General features: G+C 41.0%; 1 protein-coding gene across 9 annotated transcripts in view; it reads left to right on the top strand.

Moving 5' to 3' along the window:
- Positions 1-21,211, top strand: part of heatr5a (HEAT repeat containing 5a) — a 140,802-nt gene that overhangs the window by 61,758 nt on the left and 57,833 nt on the right. For all 9 annotated transcript variants that reach the window (XM_070879036.1, XM_070879042.1, XM_070879044.1 and 6 more), the window contains 6 exons: positions 1,035-1,144; positions 6,599-6,762; positions 9,230-9,405; positions 9,987-10,092; positions 12,219-12,409; positions 20,519-20,678. In XM_070879036.1, the coding sequence (XP_070735137.1) occupies positions 1,035-1,144; positions 6,599-6,762; positions 9,230-9,405; positions 9,987-10,092; positions 12,219-12,409; positions 20,519-20,678 (907 nt within the window). The remainder of the gene's footprint in view (positions 1-1,034; positions 1,145-6,598; positions 6,763-9,229; positions 9,406-9,986; positions 10,093-12,218; positions 12,410-20,518; positions 20,679-21,211) is intronic.

Raw genomic sequence — 21,211 nt, 5'->3', positions numbered from 1 at the left:
GGGTTCCCGGTGCTGCAGTCGGTAAGTAGAAAATGTTTTGTTTTATTGATTTAAAAAAAACATTATTTCTTAATTTTTTTTGATTGATTTATTGATTTTATCATTTATGATTGATGATGGCTCTTTATTTGTAAAACTGAAGTATTTAATGTTTGTAAACTTCCCTTTTAAACCCCCCCCCCCCCCCCCCCCCCCGCCCATTCCCTACGCCTGTTTGTAACCTATGCCTGATTTTCTAAAGTGTAGACAAGGTTTTTTCGTGTGTACAAAAATCTTCACTTACTCCATTCTAAGTTAGTTTGGAGTAAGTTTTCACTGCCAAAACTTTGAAAACAGGTGTAAGTGGCCGGACACATCCCCTTTTGACAAAAAAATTCTGTTCCAAAGTGAAACTGTTGTAACTGACTAGAACTGGAGTAAACTAAATGCCGAGAATTTGAATTTCTAAGATACTCCATTCGACACCAGTTGCTCCAAAAAATCAGGAGCAACTGAGGCCGAAACTTGAGCCCATTGTATCTACTGGTCAGAACTTTAGGAAATCTGTCAAATATAAAGATGATTTTTCATCATATGCTTTGTCTTTTTGTGCCTTTCAATAATACTGCTGACCGCTAACTCAGTAGGAGTGCTGGGTACTGCTGTGCATGTCATGTCACAGGTACTGGGGATACATTTCAGAGCGACTATGTTGATCGGCTTTTATTAATTTCTCAACGCAGCAGTCTTTAAAAAAAAATGTAGCGAAACTTCTAAAACAGCAACAGCTTTTCTTCACTTAATTTCACCACATTTTCATAATTTGTTAGTCCAAGTCCCAGTGTTGCATTGGCTGTTCTTGTTAGCTGTACAGCTGATTTTGTGGTTAGCCCTTTACGTTGAGTGGGCCTAGAAAGTGGAGATTTTAGTCCTGTTTTTGATGGCTGAACTGTAAAAGAAGCTGCAGAAATAATTATAAAATGGTTCTGTTCTTAAATTTTCTCTGCAATTAATTTGCTTTGTTCCTTGAGGTGATGTGTATATTTGTTTTTTAGATTGCCTGCACTTAACAAATCCTATGGAGCTCCTTTGAAGATTGCTTCAATGGTGTTTAGGCAACGGTTATATGAGATTCTGGCTTTGCTGCCACCCAAGACCTATGAAGGTGGGTGTGATCGAAATGAATAATTTCCGTCTCTCTTATCTTATACTTATGGTTGCAGTGTAAGATAATTTATGTGGGATTAAGTTATATTGAAACATGTGTTTTCCTTTCTCTTTCCTTCTCTCCAGCATTATTCTACTTTTTAATGTTCATACTTTAAAATAAAAAAATCTAACCTCATAACAATTGGGGAATGCAGACAATCCATGAACATGGTACAAAAGTACTGAATTATAAGCAAATTAATATTATTGATAAGTCCAGAGCCCAACAAGTAGCAAACTAACTCCTCAGTAAAGTTAAATAAATGTTACATCCTAAAATTTGTCAAGTTTATGGAACATTGTAAAATATATGGGGCTCAATTTTCCCCAGTTATCTGTGCCTTTTTTTGATGTAAATTTAAGTATCCAAGTTTCCCCAAAGTTTCTGCGCCAGCGTAACTCAGTTACGATTTTTTTAGGTTGGTATTCTTTTGCGTCATCGGGGGGCATAACATAAGAACATAAGAAATAGGAACAGGAGTAGGCAATACAGCCCCTTGAGCCTGCTCTGCCATTCATTAAGATCATGGCTAATCCGATCGTGGACTCAGCTCCACTTCCCCGCCCGCTCCCCATAATCTCTTATCCCCTTATCGTTTAAGAAACCGTCTATTTCTGTCTTAAATTTATTCAATGTCCCAGCTTCCACAGCTCTCTGAGACAGCGAATTCCACAGATTTACAACCCTCTGAGAGAATAAATTTTTCCTCATCTCTGTTTTAAATGGGCGGCCCCTTATTCTAAGATCGTGCCCTCTAGTTCTAGTCTCCCCCATCAGTGGAAACATCCTCTCTGCATCCACCTTGTCAAGCCCCCTCATAATCTTATATGTTTCGATACGATCACATCTCATTCTTCTGAATTCCAATGACTCTAGGCCCAACCAACTCAACCTTTCCTCATAAGTCAACTCTCCTCATCCCCGGAATCAACCTAGTGAACCTTCTCTGAACTGCCTCCAAAGCAAGTATATCCTTTCATAAATATGGAAACCAAAACTGCAGACAGTATTCCAGGTGTGGCCTCACCAATACCTTATATAGCTGTAGCAAGACTTCCCTGCTTTTATACTCCATCCCCTTTGCAATAAAGGCCAAGATACCATTGGCCTTCATGATCACTTGCTGTACCTGCATACTATGCTTTTGTGTTTCATGCACAAGTACCCCCAGGTCCCGCTGTACTGCGACACTTTGCAATCTTTCTCCATTTAAATAATAACTTGCTCTTTGATTTTTTCTGCTAAGGTGCACTTTCCAACATTATACTCCATCTGCCAAATTTTTGCCCCTCACCTTAGTCTGCATGTCCTTTTGCAGATTTTTTGTGTCCTCCTCACACATTGCTTTTCCTTCCACCTTTGTATCGTCAGCAAACTTGGCTATGCTACACTCAGTCCCTTCTTCCAAGTCGCTAATGTAGATTGTGGGGTGCAGCGAGGCACACCCATTGCCATCACCTGAACCACATCGGTTAGATCCTGCACCTCAGGAGAGCGCTGTTGAGCTCTCCTTCACCCTGGGTGTGGCTCACTGCATCCCACTGGGACCCGCAGCCTCGAACTGTGAGAAACCGTGGAATGTCCCAACACTCATACCATTCAGGAAAGGGGCTGGCACCTCAATGGGCGGCACCTGCACCTCCTCCAGAGTGAGTACAACACTGGGGGCTTCATCCTCCCCCTGCCCCGCACCCCCATGCTCTTGGTCTGGAAGGTGGGATTGGAAGATGTTCTTCTCTTCCGGCTCATCCGCGTCTGAATCATCTTCTGCATCGGCTTCAGCCTCGTCAGGGTTGGCCTCAAGTTCTGCAAAATATATCAGAACAGACAAATGGTTAGCAGCAGAGAAGGGGGCAGGGTCGCATAAGTAGGCTCGCAGTGCGGGCTGATTTGAAGGACCACGATGAACGACAACACATTGCATCAACCGAAGCGTAGCTGCCGGAGACATCTCCATGAACCTAAGCATGGCTAGCCTGCGCAATACTTAACATTTAGCAAAGCCAGACTGTGGAATTTGCAGGACTTGCCCTATCCCTCAAGTGGGGCCCAGCTTGTGCAGTGGTGGTTGTTTTTCTCCAGGCAGGTCCCATCAAAGCAGCGACCCTGTCTACCAAGTGTGTCAGTGGTTGCAGATTTGCCGGGCCTCCTCCTGTTCTTCTCTTTTGTTGTGGGCCGCCTTCCTCTGCAAAGGTGAAAATATAACTTGTTCGAGAAGGTGTCTTTCTGCTGGATGGGACATATACAGATGGTCACATTTACAATTGCAATTCCAGTGAATAAATGAAAACATTACACTAACTACTTGACCAAGATGCTGCCACTTTTTGCACTGGCCTCCAGACCTCTGGGTGGTCGCCATTGCACAGTAATCTTCTGCAATTTGATTTCATCTTTTCTTTTCTTTTGTGAAACTTTTATGTGACCTCTGCTGGTGTTCAGCTCGTACCATCTGGCCTCAATTACAGTAACTAGTGCCTCCACTTCGTCCTGTGAGAAATTCTTGGTCCTTGAGCCGCGTTGCATATTGCAGCTCCGATTTTTCCACTGAGAATTAAAGTTCTCACGCACAACTGGTTCTTTAAAAATGGGCGAATGCAGACTGGGAGGTGTACAGGGCATGTGTGCCCACAGCAGTCACGTAAAAAACTTCATTTGTTTTCCTGCTCATGTGGGGGGAGAGGGGGCATTGTTTTTTCGGCGCTGACATTAGTCTCCACCCCCACCCCTCCCGCCCAAAGCTGAAGGGCAGGCTGCGCGGCACCAATTTCAAAAATTAAAATGGGGAAACTTGCAATTTTTTTTGGAATAGTCGGGGCCCAAAAAAACGTGCGGAACTCTTGTCGCCAAAAAACGGCATTGGGGAAAATTGGGCCCATGGTTGGGAAGAAGTCTTTGTATTAAGATGGAAGGACAATCAACCCAGGAAACAGTGAGTCATCCTCACTACCCTACAAAAAATGGTGTTAATCCAAAAGTAAAGGCCACATTTATTGGAATTGCTTCTGATTGGATCAGAGAAAACATGATTCACTCCACAAAAAGGGACATGCATTTCCTCACTGTGCAGGAGAAGATTAATGAAAGTCACAGTTGGTTTTGGAGAAAGGCCAGTTATAGATTTTACCTTTCAGGATTTTGACCAAGTACCAGACAGCCAAAAGGCAGGACGAGAAAAAGTGAAGGTGACCCTTCAATGGCTAAGAACACCTTTTCAAACACACACACATTGCTTTTGTTCTCTGTGCTGAATTTCTCCAATATCCTCCTTTCTGATGTCCCATCCCTCATGTTCAATACACCAGCTTGTCCAAAATACAGCCAAGAGTAACGTCCTGCAGTAGGTTCTGCTCATCCATCACCTTAAAGTCAGTGACTTACATCAGCTCCCTATTCACCAATGTATTGAATTTTAAATCTTATCCTCAGCTTTAAATCCTCCATGGTCTCCCCCTATTGCACATAGAACCTCCTTCAGGTTTACATTGGATTGTTCACTGTTCCGCAGATTCAGGTGTTCTGTGCATCATCCCTCCCTTTATCCAACATTGGTGTCATAGCCTTTAGACACTGCCCTACTCTTGAGAAATCCTCCTGTAAACTGCTTTGACTCTACTTCTTCCTCCACTTTTTAATGCTTCCTTAAAAAGCATCTTTACAATCCATTTTTCAGTCTTTGCTCCGAACTCTCTGTGGCTAAATGTACATTCCTTTTTCTTACTGTAAACACTTAGCAACGTTTATTAATGTTAAGTGATGCTGGCAGCCCTTGACCACTAAGAATGGAAATCATGCTCCATATGAGGAAGATCACTTTTGCCAGAATGGGGAGATAGTGACAAGACTCTGTAAATATTGTAATTTAGACATCCCTGCAATGTTTTCCTTTTATTCATTGCCGAGTCAGATTTTTTTCCAGCCATATTATGAGACTGAGAAATGTTCAACTTAACTGCAGTGCAGTTTACTCATATATTTGTGATCCCAGCAACTATATGATCAGATTTCTGAGGCAGCTATCGTTTTTTTGCCTGCAGTACATTCTATAACCCACACGATTTATTTAAATTAAATACTAATGAGCATCAATATGTTGAGAGGAATTTTGTTGCAGAGGAAAATTAAGTTACTGTAGACAGGTTGTGCCACTAGCCATCTGACATGTCGTCCTGACAATGGGCCCAAACTTCCGGCGCACTAACCCGAGATGTGCCGATTTTGTGCACTCAAAGCGGCGCCAAAAAACTTACTCACGATTCTGGCTGCTCTGCTGTGTCCCGGGTCCTGGCGCGGTGTATATAGTGCAGTGGGGGGCGGAGCTGCAGTCCTGCGCCAAAAACAATGCCGGCAGCTGTCCGCATGCGTGATGGAGTCTGCGCACATGCACAGTAGCTCCTCGCCCTCTCAGCATGTCCTGCAGGCTGTGAGCGTGACCCGATGGTCGCCGCCCCTATCTTTGGCCGAAGGCATGACCCGATGTTCACCGCCCCTATCCCTGGCCAAGTGGCCTGCCGCACAGGCCGACCGCTGCCTTCCCTCGGAGAGAAGTCCAGTCCTTCGGGACTTTATTGGTGGTTTTTATGCTTCTTGAATGTTGTTGTGAAGGTGTTTAGTGCTTTGCAAGGTCCTCTCTGCTTCCCTGGCACCCCTCATCTCTGGCTACCTGCGCTGATTGCTTAACTCTCCGCAAGGCATGCGCTGGCCTAAGTTTGTTTGGAGCAACTATTAGTTGTCCAAACTGGATTAAATGGCCAAAATGGCTGGTAACGCCCCCTTTTGGAAAAATAAACGAAACAAAAAAAAATCCTAATTAACTCACTTACACTGGCGCAAATTAAATGTGCAGAATGGGGATTTTTAAGATACTCCAGAAAAATCTAATTGCTCCAAAAAAAAAACAGAGCAACTCCTGGGCAAATTTGGGCCCAATAAGTTAGACTTGCACATTTGTTGCATGTCGACTTTTTTTTAACAACTGCATTATTAGCACATTTTGATTCCGAAGTCTGCAAGTGACTGTCCAATAGAACAAGCAATTTTTCATGAGCTTTAATGGTCGAATGAGCTGGCATTGAGCTTTTGTGTGATCTTTGCTTGGTTTCTTGTAGCTCTGTGCTTTTGTGAGTTGTCAAGAATATGTACAAAACGTTGCTTTTGTCAACTGTGAATTAACCTGCTTTAGGGTGGTTAGAACCAAATGCCAGGAAGTTGGATTGAAACAGAACCAAACATTTAATACCTTTGGTGCTGTATGTTGTGTACGACAGCATTTGTTGTGTTCTTGTTCCACAGATTCCAGAGATGTGATAGATTAATACGGTGTAATAGTCAGGTAATTCGTGTATTAAAAAATTATATTTGTGAAAAGAAGCAATGCTAACTGAGGATTTTTTCTTTTTTAACCAACAGGGAGTTTTAATTCAGTTCTAAAAGAGTTGATTGCTGAATTGACTCTGGCTGATAATCAAATGTTTGCTGCTACGTTCTTGCTCCCGTCCCTCTGTCATCAGGATGATGCTCTACTACTTGGAGCCTGGTTACAGGAAACTGATCATCGATTTATCGAGGAGCAGGTGTAGTATATAAATGTAGCCCTTGTCGGAAGACACTTAGAAAAAATGTTTCACTGTCTCGTTTTGGAATCTTTTGATCATTTTACCATTGCAAGGATTTGGAAAAGATTTACTTGTGTTTTATCTGCACTGTATTCATGTAACTTTAAAAAAACCCAAAGGTGTTCGTGCTGATAGGTAGTTAAGAAAGTAATGAATTAGCTTTGATGTTCCTCAGAAACTCTAAGTAGTTTGTTGCGTTATCTTCTTCATCTAAAAACACTTCAAAACCATTCTGTTGATCCCTTTTTCTGGTTGTGAACCGCAGAGGTATAAAACCGACAGATAGCGAGTTTACAACACAGAAACGGACCATTCGGACCAACTAGTCTATGCCGGCGTTTATACTCCACACGAGCCTCCTCAAACCCTTTTTTAATCTAGCCATGTCAGCATATCCTTTTATTCTTTTCTCCCTCGTGCTTATCCATTTTCCTCTTAAATACATCTACGGTATTTGCCTTAGTTACTCCTTGTGGTAGCACGTTCCACATTCTTAACACTTTTTGGGTAAAGAAGTTTCTCCTGAATTCCCTATTGGATTTTAAAGTTACTATCTTATGTTTATGGCCCCTAGATTTTGAATCCTGTACAAGTGGACACATCTGTTATATGTCTACCCAATTGAATCCCTTGATAATTTTAAAGACCTCTAGCAAATCACTTCTCCGCCTTCTCATTTATAGAGAAAGGAGCCCCAGCCTGTTCAGTCGTTCGTGATAGTTTTAACCTCAGCTCTGATATCATGCTTGTGAATCTTTTTTGCACCTTCTCTGGTGCCTCTATATCCTTTTTATAATATGGCAACTGGAACTGTGGGAAGTATTCCCCAGTGTGGTCTGACAAACTTGTTTAGAAGCTTTAACATCATTTTCCTGCTTTTAAATTTTATCCCTCTAGAAATAAGCCCTAGTGATTGGTTTACTTTTTTGTAGCCTTTGTACCTGCCTCGAGATTTTAATCTTTTGTGTAGCTGTACCCCGAGATCTCTTTGCTCCTCCACTCCATTGAGACTCTTGCTATCCAAGCAATATGTGGCCTACATTTTCTTCTTACTAAAATGCACCACCTCATACTTGTCTACATTGAAAATAATTTGCCAATTAAATGCCCATTCTGCAAGTTTATTAATGTCGTCTTGTATTTTGTCACAATTTTACTTCGTATTAAATATACCCCCAATTCGGATTCATCCGCAAATTTAGAAATTGTACTTCGGATTCCCAAGACCAAATCGTTAATGTAAATTGTGAACAATAGTGGTCCCAGCACCAATTCCTGTGGAGCACCACTTCCCACTTTTTGCCAGTCTGAGTAACTGCCCTTAACCTATACTCTCTGTTTTCTGTTTTGTAGCCAGCTTGCTGTTATCTGCTCCCTGGCTCCACATGGTCTGATCTCAGTCATGACCTTATCGAAGCCCTTTTGAAAATCCAAATATATTACATCTACTGCATTACCCTTATCTACTCTTTATGTTACTTCTTCAAAGAATTCAATAAGGCTGGTCAAGCATGACTTTCCCTTTTGAAATCCGTGCTAACTCTTTATTATATTTTCAGTTGCTAGATGATTTTCTATTACATCTTTGCGTAAAGATTCCATTATCTTTTCTACCACAGATGTTAAGCTAACTGGTTTATAGTTCCCTGGATTTGTTCTATCTCTGTTTTAAATACATGTAACATTAGCAGTCCTCAGTCTTACAACACTTGACTTTTCTAATGAATTGTTTGACATATGTAATAGTGCCTCTGCTATCTCTTCCCTTCCTTTTTTTAATGTGCGCGGATGCAATCCATCCGGATCAGTGGTTTTAACCTTTCTAAATTTGATTAGGTTACCAATTATCTCCCCCTTTCTATATTAACTGTCTTAATACCTTTTTTGATCTCTTCTAATGTCATGCTCACATTGTTCGTCTCTTTGGTAAATACTGAGGCGCAATAACTATTCAATATTTCTGCCATTTCGCTATCATAACCTGCGAGTTTAGCTTGTCCATCGCTTTGTGGTCCTATCCCTATACTGATTTTTATTTTGTTGTTTGTGTTTGTAGCATACTTTACGATTTCTTTTCATATTCCTTGATAATTTAATTTTGTAGTTCTGCTTTGCTTTCCTAATTGTTTTTACTTCTTTCCTAACCTCTTCATATTCCATATATTCATTATCCTCTTCATTGTCTGATTTTAGTGTATGCTTTTTTCTTTAGTTTTAATTTTACCCTTAGCTCTTTACTCATCCATGGTGTTTCATTATTGGCTAGTTTGTTCTTGTTTTTTTTAAAAAGAGGAATATATTTCTCCTGAATTTTTCTTGATCACTGTTTTAAATATTTCCCACGGCTATTCTATCTCTTTGTCCAAATTTTGCATGTATTGTATTTACGAATATTTGCCTTAAATTATCTATTTTCCTCTAACAGTTAAAGCTGGGTGGTATCTTGGGAGGTGGAAGCCTCGAACATGACCCTTTTAACATCTATGAGAGATTAGCAGATGGGGAACTTGCACCTACACCTCTTCCTCCAGTGCTCTCGATGATCCGAGCAGCAGTTGACCTTTTTGGAGTGATATTCCCTTGTGTGGATGTTAAGCACAGGTGATGATTTCTTGCTTTAATGGCTTTGATCTGCATGTTACACATTTACTGAGATCAAATATTATGGTACCAGTGTATCTTGTGATTGGTAAAATCATTGGGTTGTAAAATTATCCCTTTATTTGGTAATTCTGCATCTGATATGTTTCCCTGAACATTAGTATGCAAATGAATCTTCTATCTGCATTTTGACTTCGTGGCTGATCCCATACAGAAGATAGTGAATGCTGGTGATTATTATAGCTTTTATGCAATATATATATATGTTTAAATAGTGTTCAGAATTGCAAGGAATAGAAAATCAGGCTTTTAAACTATGTATTTATCATTTGTACACTCGTTACTGAAATGCTTCAAAATTATTTTTCATCGATTTGCCTCGAGTTTGCTTCAATATCTTAATTTGATCAGTTACGTGAAATATTTTTTGTCTGTAGTGATTTTCAACAGTTAGCTGACTTTAATATAATGTATTTCAAAAGGTTGACTTCTAACTGAGAGCTTGTATCTATTTGCAATAATCAGGTAAAACTTATTAACAGTTGCATAAAACTTTTACCATTTCATTTTTTTCCCTCAAGAGCACAGATATTGGATCAATTTACAGAGTCTATAAAGCAAGCTAAAGGATCAAAGCAGCAAACCGTACAGCTAAATGTTTTTGCTGCATTCTGCTGTGGATTGAAGGTAAACATACTGTTACCATGAATACTCCCTGAGGATAAAGAGAACTTAAAACTGTTCACTAATTTGAAATGACAAAAGTTGAGTTTGAATCCAGCTCAGGCTGATGGAATGAAAATCTCCTCATTTTGTGACTCTTAATAGCCTTGTATGAAATCCAATTGGCAGTCTCAATGTATAAAAGATATGAACAACCAGCTTCAAAGTGCCCAATGTTTGCTGAAAATTGACCATAATTGGTATATTATTGAGAACGATCATTAAGGTGAATATAAAATGCTTTTCTGAGGTTTGGATTAAGCCAGAATGAGGCAAAATTGAGAGTACATTGCTCTACATTTATGTGTCACGCCTGGGAGTGCTGGATGGTGACAAGTGGAAAAAGTGTTCCATTCCATATCACTATCGCTTATTTTGGTGAGCCAAAACAATGTAAAATGCAGGAATGTAAGTTAGCAATGAGTTGGCAGGAATTTTAAGCATGTGAGGCTTATTCAGCCAGTTGAATTGGGGTCTCACATTCATGGTCATGCAGTTTTCTCCTTAAATCGATAGGAGCTGCTTCCAGAAAGCAATCTCTTAACAATAATTGACTTGTTCCTTGTACTCAATGATATTCTTTCCTTCTGATCACAATTTCCAAATATTCTCCAGTTAGACTTGCAGTACGATACTCAACCTGCCCATTCGATCTGCACAACAAAAAACCCTTAAGAATTCATCAAAGTAATTTTCTTCAGAATTAGTAGTCGTAACATTGTGCAGTGAGTTATGGGCTATATCAACTGCACCTTTTTCAACAAGGCTATCTCTACCAGTTGAAGTGCATTCTTTTTTTTCCTCCACTTGCTTGTGTAGAGTCCCCAATAACAGATGTTAAAGCACATTTTCTTCAGCTTTATGTTTGCAGCATTCTTTTCCTCCTGTTTGTACTCAGCCTCTTTGTGGCAGAACTGCCTCTTTGCTACCACCAGTCTGAATATTTCCACCTGGAAAGCACTTTGTTAGCCTTTTCCTTTTCAGCCTGATATTTTAATTTTGGTTAACAATTATTTTGTTTCATAGGTCAGTACAGATTGAACCTCCCTTATCCGGCACCATTCCAGGCCGCTCCAACATGAACAAATTGAAGTCCTTCCTCACTCCCGCTATCGCTGGCCTGACCCCGCGATCCACCGCTCCCCTCCCCCCCGATCTCTCTGCTGCACTCCCAGCCCCAAGCCAGACGGCCTCGATATCCCCTTGCTCAGTACCTGTACCATCCAATTTAATGTGACCTCCCCTCGTCCGGCAAAATCCCTTATCCGGCACAGGCCAGGTCCTGAGGGTGCCGGATAAGAGAGGTTCAACCTGTATTAGTTTTTCAATATTGCTGTTTGTTTCCACTGCGTGCCAACCGTGGTTCAGTGGTAACACTTTTGTCTCTGACTCAGAAATTTGTGGGTTCAAGTCCCACTCCCAAGGCGTTAGCACATAATTGAGGCTGACATTTCTATGCCGTGCTGAAGGAGTGCTGCACTGTTGAAGGTGCCATCTTTCGGATGAGATGTTAAACCAAGGATCAAATGTCTGCCGCCTTAGATGGATGTAGAAGATCACATGGCACTATTCAGAGAAGAGTGGGGGAGTTCTCCCCAGTGACCTGGCTAATATTTATCCCTCAACAAACAGCACAGAAGAAACAGATTTTCTAGTCATTATCTCATTGCTGTTTGTGGGACCTTGCTGTGTGAAAATTGGCTACTGTGCTTCCTACCTTACAAGAGTGACTTTACTTCAAAAGTACTTAATTGCCTATGAAGCGTTTTGGGACACTCTGAGGCCCTGAAAGGCACTATATAAATGCAACTTCTTTCTTGCTTTGTATTTTCAGGTTTTTTTGTCACACCAATCATGAGCCACTGCGTCAAGCTCATTGTTTGGAACTGGATAGTATGGATGTGCATGTATTAGCTTAGCACATGCTTGCCGCTGTTTGTTATTATGGGATGTGCATGCACAGTCTTTTTCTCAGCTGCTTGCACATTGGAATGAAGGCCCTTTTAAATGCCTCTTGTTGCTAGAGGAAATTGGTCACAGCTGTAGGTTTGTATGAATGAAGTTGAACATTTTGTGTTTTTCTTTTCCAGAGGTTAGCTTGTAAGAAAGGTAGTTTAGGCCCAGAAGAGGTGAGAAGACCTGCTCTGACTCTGGTAATGCGTTCTTTGGAAAGTGCTAATCTTCTGTTGAGATGTGCTGCAGCAGAGACCCTGGCTAGACTGGCGCAGGTAGTAGCAGATAGTGCCTTCACTGCCAGGCTGGCACAGACCAGCTTTGAGAAGTGAGTAAATCAATCTAAATTGTTCTTCTGGATTGTAGTGGAATAATCTATTTAGCTTCTCTCTTAGATAAATGCAACATGATGTATGATGAGTCTTTCTGAGCTAGTGCCATACTCCCTTGATCTGTGATGAATAAGCTGTAGCTGATCTCCACTAGGACAATAGTAGATTTGCTACATAGGGGGAAAATTATTCTTGACCCCATCTGTAAAATGCAGGTTTGTGAATGTATGGTGAGGATAATTGATGCCTTTCCATCTGTTGAATCTACTGCTGAAACTCGTGTATGCCTTATTCACCTCCATATGCAACTATTCCATTGCTCTCCTGACCGACCTCCCATTCCCCACACTCCATAAATGTCAGCTCATGCAAAACTATGTTGCCAATATCCTATCCTCCACCCAATCCCGCTCACCCATCACCCCGTCCTCACTTCCCTACATTGGTTCCTGATCCTCCAACACCTCATTTAAAATTCTGTGTGTGTTTAAACTCCTTCATGGCCTTGCCCTCCCAATCTCGAACCCCCTCCTGCCTTGCTCTCTCTTCTTCTAACTCTGACCTCTGGTGCAACCCCCTCTCTTCACCCCCTTTGGTGGTCGTGCCTTCAGGCACTTTTTGTGAAATGCTCTGGAATTTCTTCCTGAAACAAGTCCACCTCTCTTCCTCCTTTTTCACTCAAAGCATGGTTAACCTGTGGAATTCTCTACCGCAGAAAGTTGTTGAGGCCAGTTCGTTAGATATATTTAAAAGGGAGTTAGATATGGCCCTTATGGCTAAAGGGATCAAGGGGTACTGAGGTTGAATGATCTGCCATGATATTGAATGGCAGTGCAGGCTTGAGAGGCCGAATGGCCTGCTCCTGAACCTAATTTCTATGTTTCTTCTTTAAGTCATTGCTTAAAACCATTTCTCTCTAACTAATACCTATTCTTTGACTCAGCATTCTTTTTATCATCTTGTCATGGGACGTTTTTCTTCATTAAAGGCACTATATAAATGCAAGTTGCTGTGAAGGCTGACTAGTAATCCTAAAGGAGTCGGCTGGATTCATCTCTCGTGATTACAGTGTCGTTGGGTTCAATAGAAACCCATTTATGGTGCTTTCATTGAATTTTTTAAGACTTTATTTAGTGCTGAATGTAGCCCTCATGGAGTAGCTGGAAATTATAGGAGCAGACATAGAAACATAGAAAATAGGTGCAGGAGTAGGCCACTCGGCCCTTCGAGCCTACACCGCCATTCAATGAGTTCATGGCTGAACATGCAACTTCAGTACCCCATTCCTGCTTTTTCGCCATACCCATTGATCCCCCTAGTAATAAGGACTACATCTAACTCCTTTTTGAATATATTTAATGAATTGGCCTCAACAACTTTCTGTGGTAGAGAATTCCACAGTTCACCATTCTCTGGGTGAAGAAGTTTCTCCTCATCTCGATCCTAAATGGCTTACCCCTTATCCTTAGTCTGTGACCCCTGGTTCTGGACTTCCCCAACATTGGGAGCATTCTTCCTGCATCTAACCTGTCTAAACCCGTCAGAATTTTAAAAGTTTCTATGAGATCCCCTCTCATTCTTCTGAACTCCAGTGAATACAAGCCCAGTTCATCCAGTCTTTCTTGATATGTCCGTCCCGCCATCCCGGGAACCTTCGCTGCACTCCCTCAATAGGAAGAATGTCCTTCCTCAAGTTAGGAGACCAAAACTGTACACAATACTCCAGGTGTGGCCTCACCAAGGCCCTGTACAACTGTAGTAATACCTCCCTGCCCCTGTACTCAAATCCCCTCGCTATGAAGACCAACATGCCATTTGCTTTCTTAACCGCCTGCTGTACCTGCATGCTAACCTTCAATGACTGATGTACCATGACACCCAGGTCTCTTTGCACCTCCCCTTTTCCTAATTGGTCACCATTCAGATAATAGTCTGTCTCTCTGTTTTTACCACCAAAGTGGATAACCTCACATTTATCCACATTATACTTCACCTGCCATGCATTTGCCCACTCATCTAACCTATCCAAGTCATTCTGCAGCCTCATAGCAACCTCCTCGCAGCTCACACTGCCACCCAACTTAGTGTCATCTGCAAATTTGGAGATAATACATTTAATCCCCTCGTCTAATCATTAATGTACAATGTAAACAGCTGGGGCTCCAGCACAGAACCTTGTGGTACCCCACCAATCACTGCCTGCCATTCTGAAAAGTCCCCATTTACTCCTACTCTTTGCTTCCTGTCTGCCAACCAGTTCTCAATCCACGTCAGCACACTACCCCCAATCCCACGTGCTTTAACTTTGCACATCAATTGCTTGTGTGGGACCTTGTCGAAAGCCTTCTGAAAGTCCAAATACACCACATCAACTGGTTCTCCCTTGTCCACTCCACTGGAAACATCCTCAAAAAATTCCAGAAGATTTGTCAAGCATGATTTCCCTTTCACAAATCCATGCTGACTTGGACCTATCATGTCACCTCTTTCCAAATGCGCTGCTATGACATCCTTAATAATTGATTCCATCATTTTACCCACTACGATGTCAGGCTGACCGGTCTATAATTCCCTGTTATATCTCTCCCTCCTTTTTTAAAAAGTGGGGTTACATTGGCTACCCTCTACTCCATAGGAACTGATCCAGAGTCCATGGAATGTTGGAAAATGACTGTCAGTGCATCCGCTATTTCCAAGACCATCTCCTTAAGTACTCTGGGATGCAGTCCATTAGGCTTTGGGGATTTATCGGCCTTCAATCCCATCAATTTCCCCAACACAATTTCCCGACTAATAAGGATTTCCCTCAGTTCCTCCTCCTTACTAGACCCTCTGACCCCTTTTATATCCGGAAGGTTGTTTGTGTCCTCCTTAGTGAATACCGAACCAAAGTACTTGTTCGATTGGTCTGCCATTTCTTTGTTCCCCGTTATGACTTCCCCTGAATCTGACTGCGGGGGGCCTACGTTTGTCTTTACTAACCTTTTTCTCTTTACATATCTATAGAAGCTTTTGCAATCCGTCTTAATGTTCCCTGCAAGCTTCCTTTCGTACTCTATTTTCCCTGCCCTAATCAAACCCTTTGTCCTCTTCTGCCGAGTTCTAAATTTCTCCCAGTCCGTGGGTTCGCTGCTATTTCTGGCCAATTTGTATGCCACTTCCTTGGCTTTAATTCTATCCCTGATTTCCCTTGATAGCCACGGTTGAGCCACCTTCCCTTTTTTATTTTTACGCCAGACAGGAATGTACAATTGTTGTAGTTCATCCATGCGGTCTCTAAATGTCTGCCATTGCCCATCCACAGTCAACCCCTTAAGTATCATTCGCCAATCTATCCTAGCCAATTCACGCTTCATACCTTCAAAGTTACCCTTCTTTAAGTTCTGGACCATGGTCTCTGAATTAACTGTTTCATTCTCCATCCTAATGTAGAATTCCACCATATTATGGTCACTCTTCCCCAAGGGGCCTTGCACAACGAGATTGCTAATTAATCCTCTCTCATTACACAACACCCAGTCTAAGATGGCCTCCCCCCTAGTTGGTTCCTCGACATATTGGTCTAGAAAACCATCCCTTATGCACTCCAGGAAATCCTTCTCCATCGTATTGCTTCCAGTTTGGTTAGCCCAATCTATGTGCATATTAAAGTCACCTATTATAACTGCTGCACCTTTATTGCATGCACCCCTAATTTCCTGTTTGATGCCCTCCCCAACATCACTACTACTGTTTGGAGGTCTGTACACAATTCCCACTAACGTTTTTTGCCCTTTGGTGTTCTGCAGCTCTACCCATATAGATTCCACATCATCCAAGCTAATGTCCTTCCTAACTATTGCATTAATCTCCTCTTTAACCAGCAATGCTACCCCACCTCCTTTTCCTTTTATTCTATCCTTCCTGAATGTTGAATACCCTTGGATGTTGAGTTCCCAGCCCTGATCATCCTGGAACCACGTCTCTGTAATCCCAATCACATCATATCCGTTAACATCTATTTGCACAGTTAATTCATCCACCTTATTACGGATACTCCTTGCATTAAGACACAAAGCCTTCAGGCTTGTTTTCTTAACACCCTTTGTCCTTTTAGAATGATGATGTCGTGTGGCCCTTTTTGTTTCTTGCCTTTGTTTACTCAGCCTTTCTACCATCTGTTTCTGACTCCATATTACTTGGTCCTGTCTCGCTGCATAGGTTCCCATTCCCCTGCCATATTAGTTTAAACTCTCCTGAACTGCATTAGCAAATGTTACCCCCAGGACATCAGTTCCAGTCCTGCCCAAGTGCAAACCGTCCCTTTTGTACAGGTCCCATCCCCCCAGAACTGGTTCCAATGTCCCAGGAATTTGAATCCCTGCCTTTTGCACCACTGCTCAAGGCATGTATTTATTCTAACTATCCTGCTCCCTCTACTCTGATTAGCACGTGGCACTGGTAGCAATCTAGAGATTACTACCTTTTGAGGTGCTACTTTTTAATTTAACTCCTAGCTCCCTAAATTCAGCTTGTAGGACCTCTTCCCGCTTCTTACCTATATCGTTGGTACCTACATGTACCATGACAACTGGCTGTTCACCCTCCCTCTCCAGAATGCTCTGCAGCTGCTCCGAAACATCCTTGACCCTTGCACCAGGGAGGCAACATACCATCCTGGAGTCTCAGTTGCTGGTGCCTTCCCCTGGTAAGTCATCTCCCCCAACAGTATCCAAAACGGTATATCTGTTTTGGAGGGAGATGACCCAGGAGACTCCTGCACTACCTTCCTGCTCTTGCCTTGTCTCTTGGTCACCCATTCACTATCTATCCTAACCCTTATCTGCGGTGTGACCAACTCACTAAATGTGCTATCCACAACATTCTCATGCTCCAGAGTGAGTCCATCCGCAGCTCCAGTGCCGTCATGCTGTCTGTCAGGAGCTGCAGTTGGACGCACTTCCCGCACATAGTAGTCAGGGACACTGGAAGTGTCTCTGATTTCCCACATAGCACAGGAGGAGCATGACACGGGTCCGAGCTCTCCTGCCATGACTTAACCCTTAAATTAATTTACTTACTAAAATTTACTTAAACACCAAACAGCTACTTAGTAGTTCGCTGCCAATTAAACCAATCTAAAAGTCAGTCTAAAAGAGAGTTATACTTACCAGTCGAACAACCAACCACTTACCAGCTTGGCTGTGACGTCACCTCTCGATTTCGCACCCCTTTATCTTTGTCTGCAGCTGGTTGGGCTGGTCTTTGGCCATTGGAGGCTTGGATTCTTTCCATTCAGCTCCCATCTGAAGCATGAATGTATAGGATTGACCCAACTGAATAATTGGTGGCAAGCTTACCAATATAAGCTGCGCAATTTTATCTGGTTAAATACTAGCACTACCCCTCTGCACGCTTCGTTCTACCAACCTGTGTCTAAGCTCTCTGGCCGTGGGTAAGTCCTTTATGAGGAACAACAACTTACATTTATATCGTGCCTTTAATGTAGTAAATCATCCCATGACGCTTCATTCACTAAGGTGGTCCCAAACTTCTTGACTAACTTATTTAGGCTTTTCTCATCTGAACTACGCTATAGGGTTTGCATCAATGCATAATGACCTGTGTAGTGCAATATGCCTATAGGTTTTCTTTTTAAAAGGGGAGACCCTAGCTCTTGACTGACCATAATTATTGTTGAGGTTGAGCATCAACATGTTTTTATATTTTTACAAAGTGTATTTTTAAACTTAATGTGCAGTTTACAAACAAATGTGCTTATGGTGCCTTCTCCAGTATGTGCCTTTATATGTTAGAATTCTGACAGTCATTTGGGACAAAGGATAACTTGAGGGAAGGAATGTATATTCAGTGAAAACTGCTTTTGTCTTATAAATGTCTTTGTAAAACAAAAAGTTCAGAAAAAAAACTTCTACTTAATCATCATGAACATTTTCTGACTGACATTTTGGTCAGGTGGTGGTCAGCAAGGCACTCAGTTGATATCTGTTACCATGCACTCTTAACTCAATGGGAATTGCAATTATTTTCTTTCCTGAATCAGAGACTGTCAGTTATTGGAGATGCAGTGTGAATGAGCTAAATATACTAAAAGATCCGAGGTTCAATTCCTACACACGCGTCGGCTCGAATGGGAGTAAAGTTACTAGGGAAAGTTGACCAGGATTTCTGCGCCTTATGAATATCCAATGAGTTGTGCAGAGTGCATGTGTGTGGAAGTCTGATGAGGATGAGTTGGGTTCAGGCATGATGCCCTTCACTGTTGAATAGTCCGTTGACGTCATGTATAGATTCAAGACATGAAGAATGGCCACTTTGTTGAGCTACCATTGTGTCATGGAGCCGCACTCCAACTGAACTCAACATGTTCACGAGGAGGAGGAGGGGAGAAAATTGACACATGAAAAAAACCGCACAATGCTGGCTGATTTCAGACCACTGAAGAGCCCATTAATTATATACACTTTAGTTTAAGAAATAAATGGTAATGTACTCGTGAACTGCCTTCTCTTTTTGATTTGTCTTTCCTGCAGCTAACTTTCTCTGTACAGATGCTGCCTCCTGTGACCTTGCTTGCCACCCTCTTGAGCTAGTAGTTGCCTCCAGGGACTTCGTTTAGTTTACTGTATCAATATTATCTACTATAAATTAAAATAAACTGGTAATCTTTGACACGAGTGTACATTACAACTAACAAATGTTTGTCCTGTTTCAACCACAAACAATCTTCAAGCAAACACCAGTTTAAGTGCAAATCAATTTCTGAATATCTTCGTTTTGAGGAAAAATATGTCAAATGCTTTAATGATTTAATCATCATGATTTAAGCAGTTAGATTTAAGGTCATACTAATTTTATAGGTGGTACTCCACAGGCCAATCATTGGTTATCTGTCATAATTAATTCAGTCAGAGATCATTTTTTTCCCCCTTAGAATATTATTGGCAGATATTTCAGTAATTAAATCTGACAGTTAAGCAGGCAATGCTGTCTTTTTAAAAAAAAATCTGCATACCAAGAACAGCATTTGAACTTCAAAATACATCCTTGAAGAGGTTTTATTTTCTTATGTTAATCTATATAGTATCGGGACATGGGTTCTTTCCTGCAATACAGGACCTAACTAGCTTGATGAGCTATCATTCCTCCATTACTCCGTTTTTTTTGATAACGCTCGTGTGAAGTGCCGTGGGACATTTTATTTCATTAAAGGCCCTATATAGATATGTTGTTACAGCATAAAAGCATTTTTATAAATGCTTCTGTTATTAACTAACAGACACTTAGTTGTACATCATATGAATTCTATCCTTGAAAGTTAATAATTTAGGAGTTATGTTTTTGGCTTCAGAGATTTATAATGATTAGAATTTTCATGCGAGGTTTATGCTACAGAAATATGCTCTAAAATTCAGATTCTCTGCCTCAACTAGGGAAACAGCCAAATTTACAGTTTTCTCCCTTTTATCATCATTTCATTCCATCTACAAACAAGTTATTGAATTGCACTATGTAATTTTAAGACAGGCTGCAATTCTGTCAAAATTATGATCAAATATGCTATTTAGTATTTTAATATGGCTTCTTGAGTGCCAAAGTTTATTCGACCAGTGTTTTGAATACTTACCCAAGTGGTTAAGAAATGTATATTTTTAAAACTTACTTATAACAATGCAAATGTTCATATTTTTAATTAAACAGCTGATGTCAGTAATGCTACTTTAAAAATATTTTTTAAACAACCAATTCTGTTTTGAGTTACAGACCCAACACTGCATGAATATAGAGCAGCACCTGAGTAAATCAAGGAGGCATGCGCGCATTCTCTGAATTGTATAATGTAAAACTAAGAATGGCTTGTTGCATATCACGCTAGCACTTCCTCCATGTTGTGCACCGTAACTGCTGACCTGTTCTTAACCAGAATGTGATGCCTGCATTTTTGTGATTCTTCTCAACATGCTTATTTTAACTGGCAGCTAATTTGTACATAAATGTTAGTTGAGCAGCAAATTAAAATATATACACCAAATGCAAATTTGTTTTTGTATCTTGTGAATAAATCCAAGAGTTTCTAGTAACTGTTTTCTTTTTCATGACTTCAGGTTGAAGTCTGCAAGGGATGTGGTTTCACGCACAGGGCACTCAATGGCCCTAGGTTCCCTTTACAGGTATCTGGGAGGAATCGGTTCAAGTCAACACTTGACTGCCTGTGTCAGTATTCTTTATACTTTGTCTCAAGACAGCACCTCACCCGAAGTTCAGGTAATACATCTATTGGCATGTGGAGTCAAAAGGAAGTACTTATAAATGTGAAAGCACGAAAATTAAATTTTGTTTAAAAATCCTCCTTTAACTTTGCTGCATAGAAGAGATTTGTTACTGCAACTTTATTAAGTTACATCAGGCATTCATCTAATAATAATCAGTTTTTATAAGATTGTTTAAAGCATTCTTTGTCTAGTTGGTGGCCATTTACTGCTTGGCACTTGAACAATTGAAAACCATGTCGGGCATTTCTACTTCAAATATATATTTATCTTCAAAGTACAGCAGTAGAATGTTGTAAATTTAACTTGCGTGCAAGAATGTTTAATATTAAGTCAAATGTACTTGTCTGATTTGAAATAGTCGAGTAAGGTATCTAATCTATAAGCAATGCCAAGCTAAATATATATTAGATATACCTGCATTTACCAGATAATTTGACTTGGATCCAAAAGTGTAGACTTCATTTTCTTTCTTTATGTAACATGAGCATTAAAGGGAGTAACTTAAGTTCCTTTTTTGTCTTGTTT

Source organism: Pristiophorus japonicus, chromosome 4 (genome assembly GCF_044704955.1).
Source record: "Pristiophorus japonicus isolate sPriJap1 chromosome 4, sPriJap1.hap1, whole genome shotgun sequence".
Lineage (NCBI taxonomy): Eukaryota > Metazoa > Chordata > Chondrichthyes > Pristiophoridae > Pristiophorus > Pristiophorus japonicus.
The sequence above is the reverse complement of the archived record's forward strand: the minus strand, read 5'-3'. Positions and strand labels throughout refer to the sequence as shown.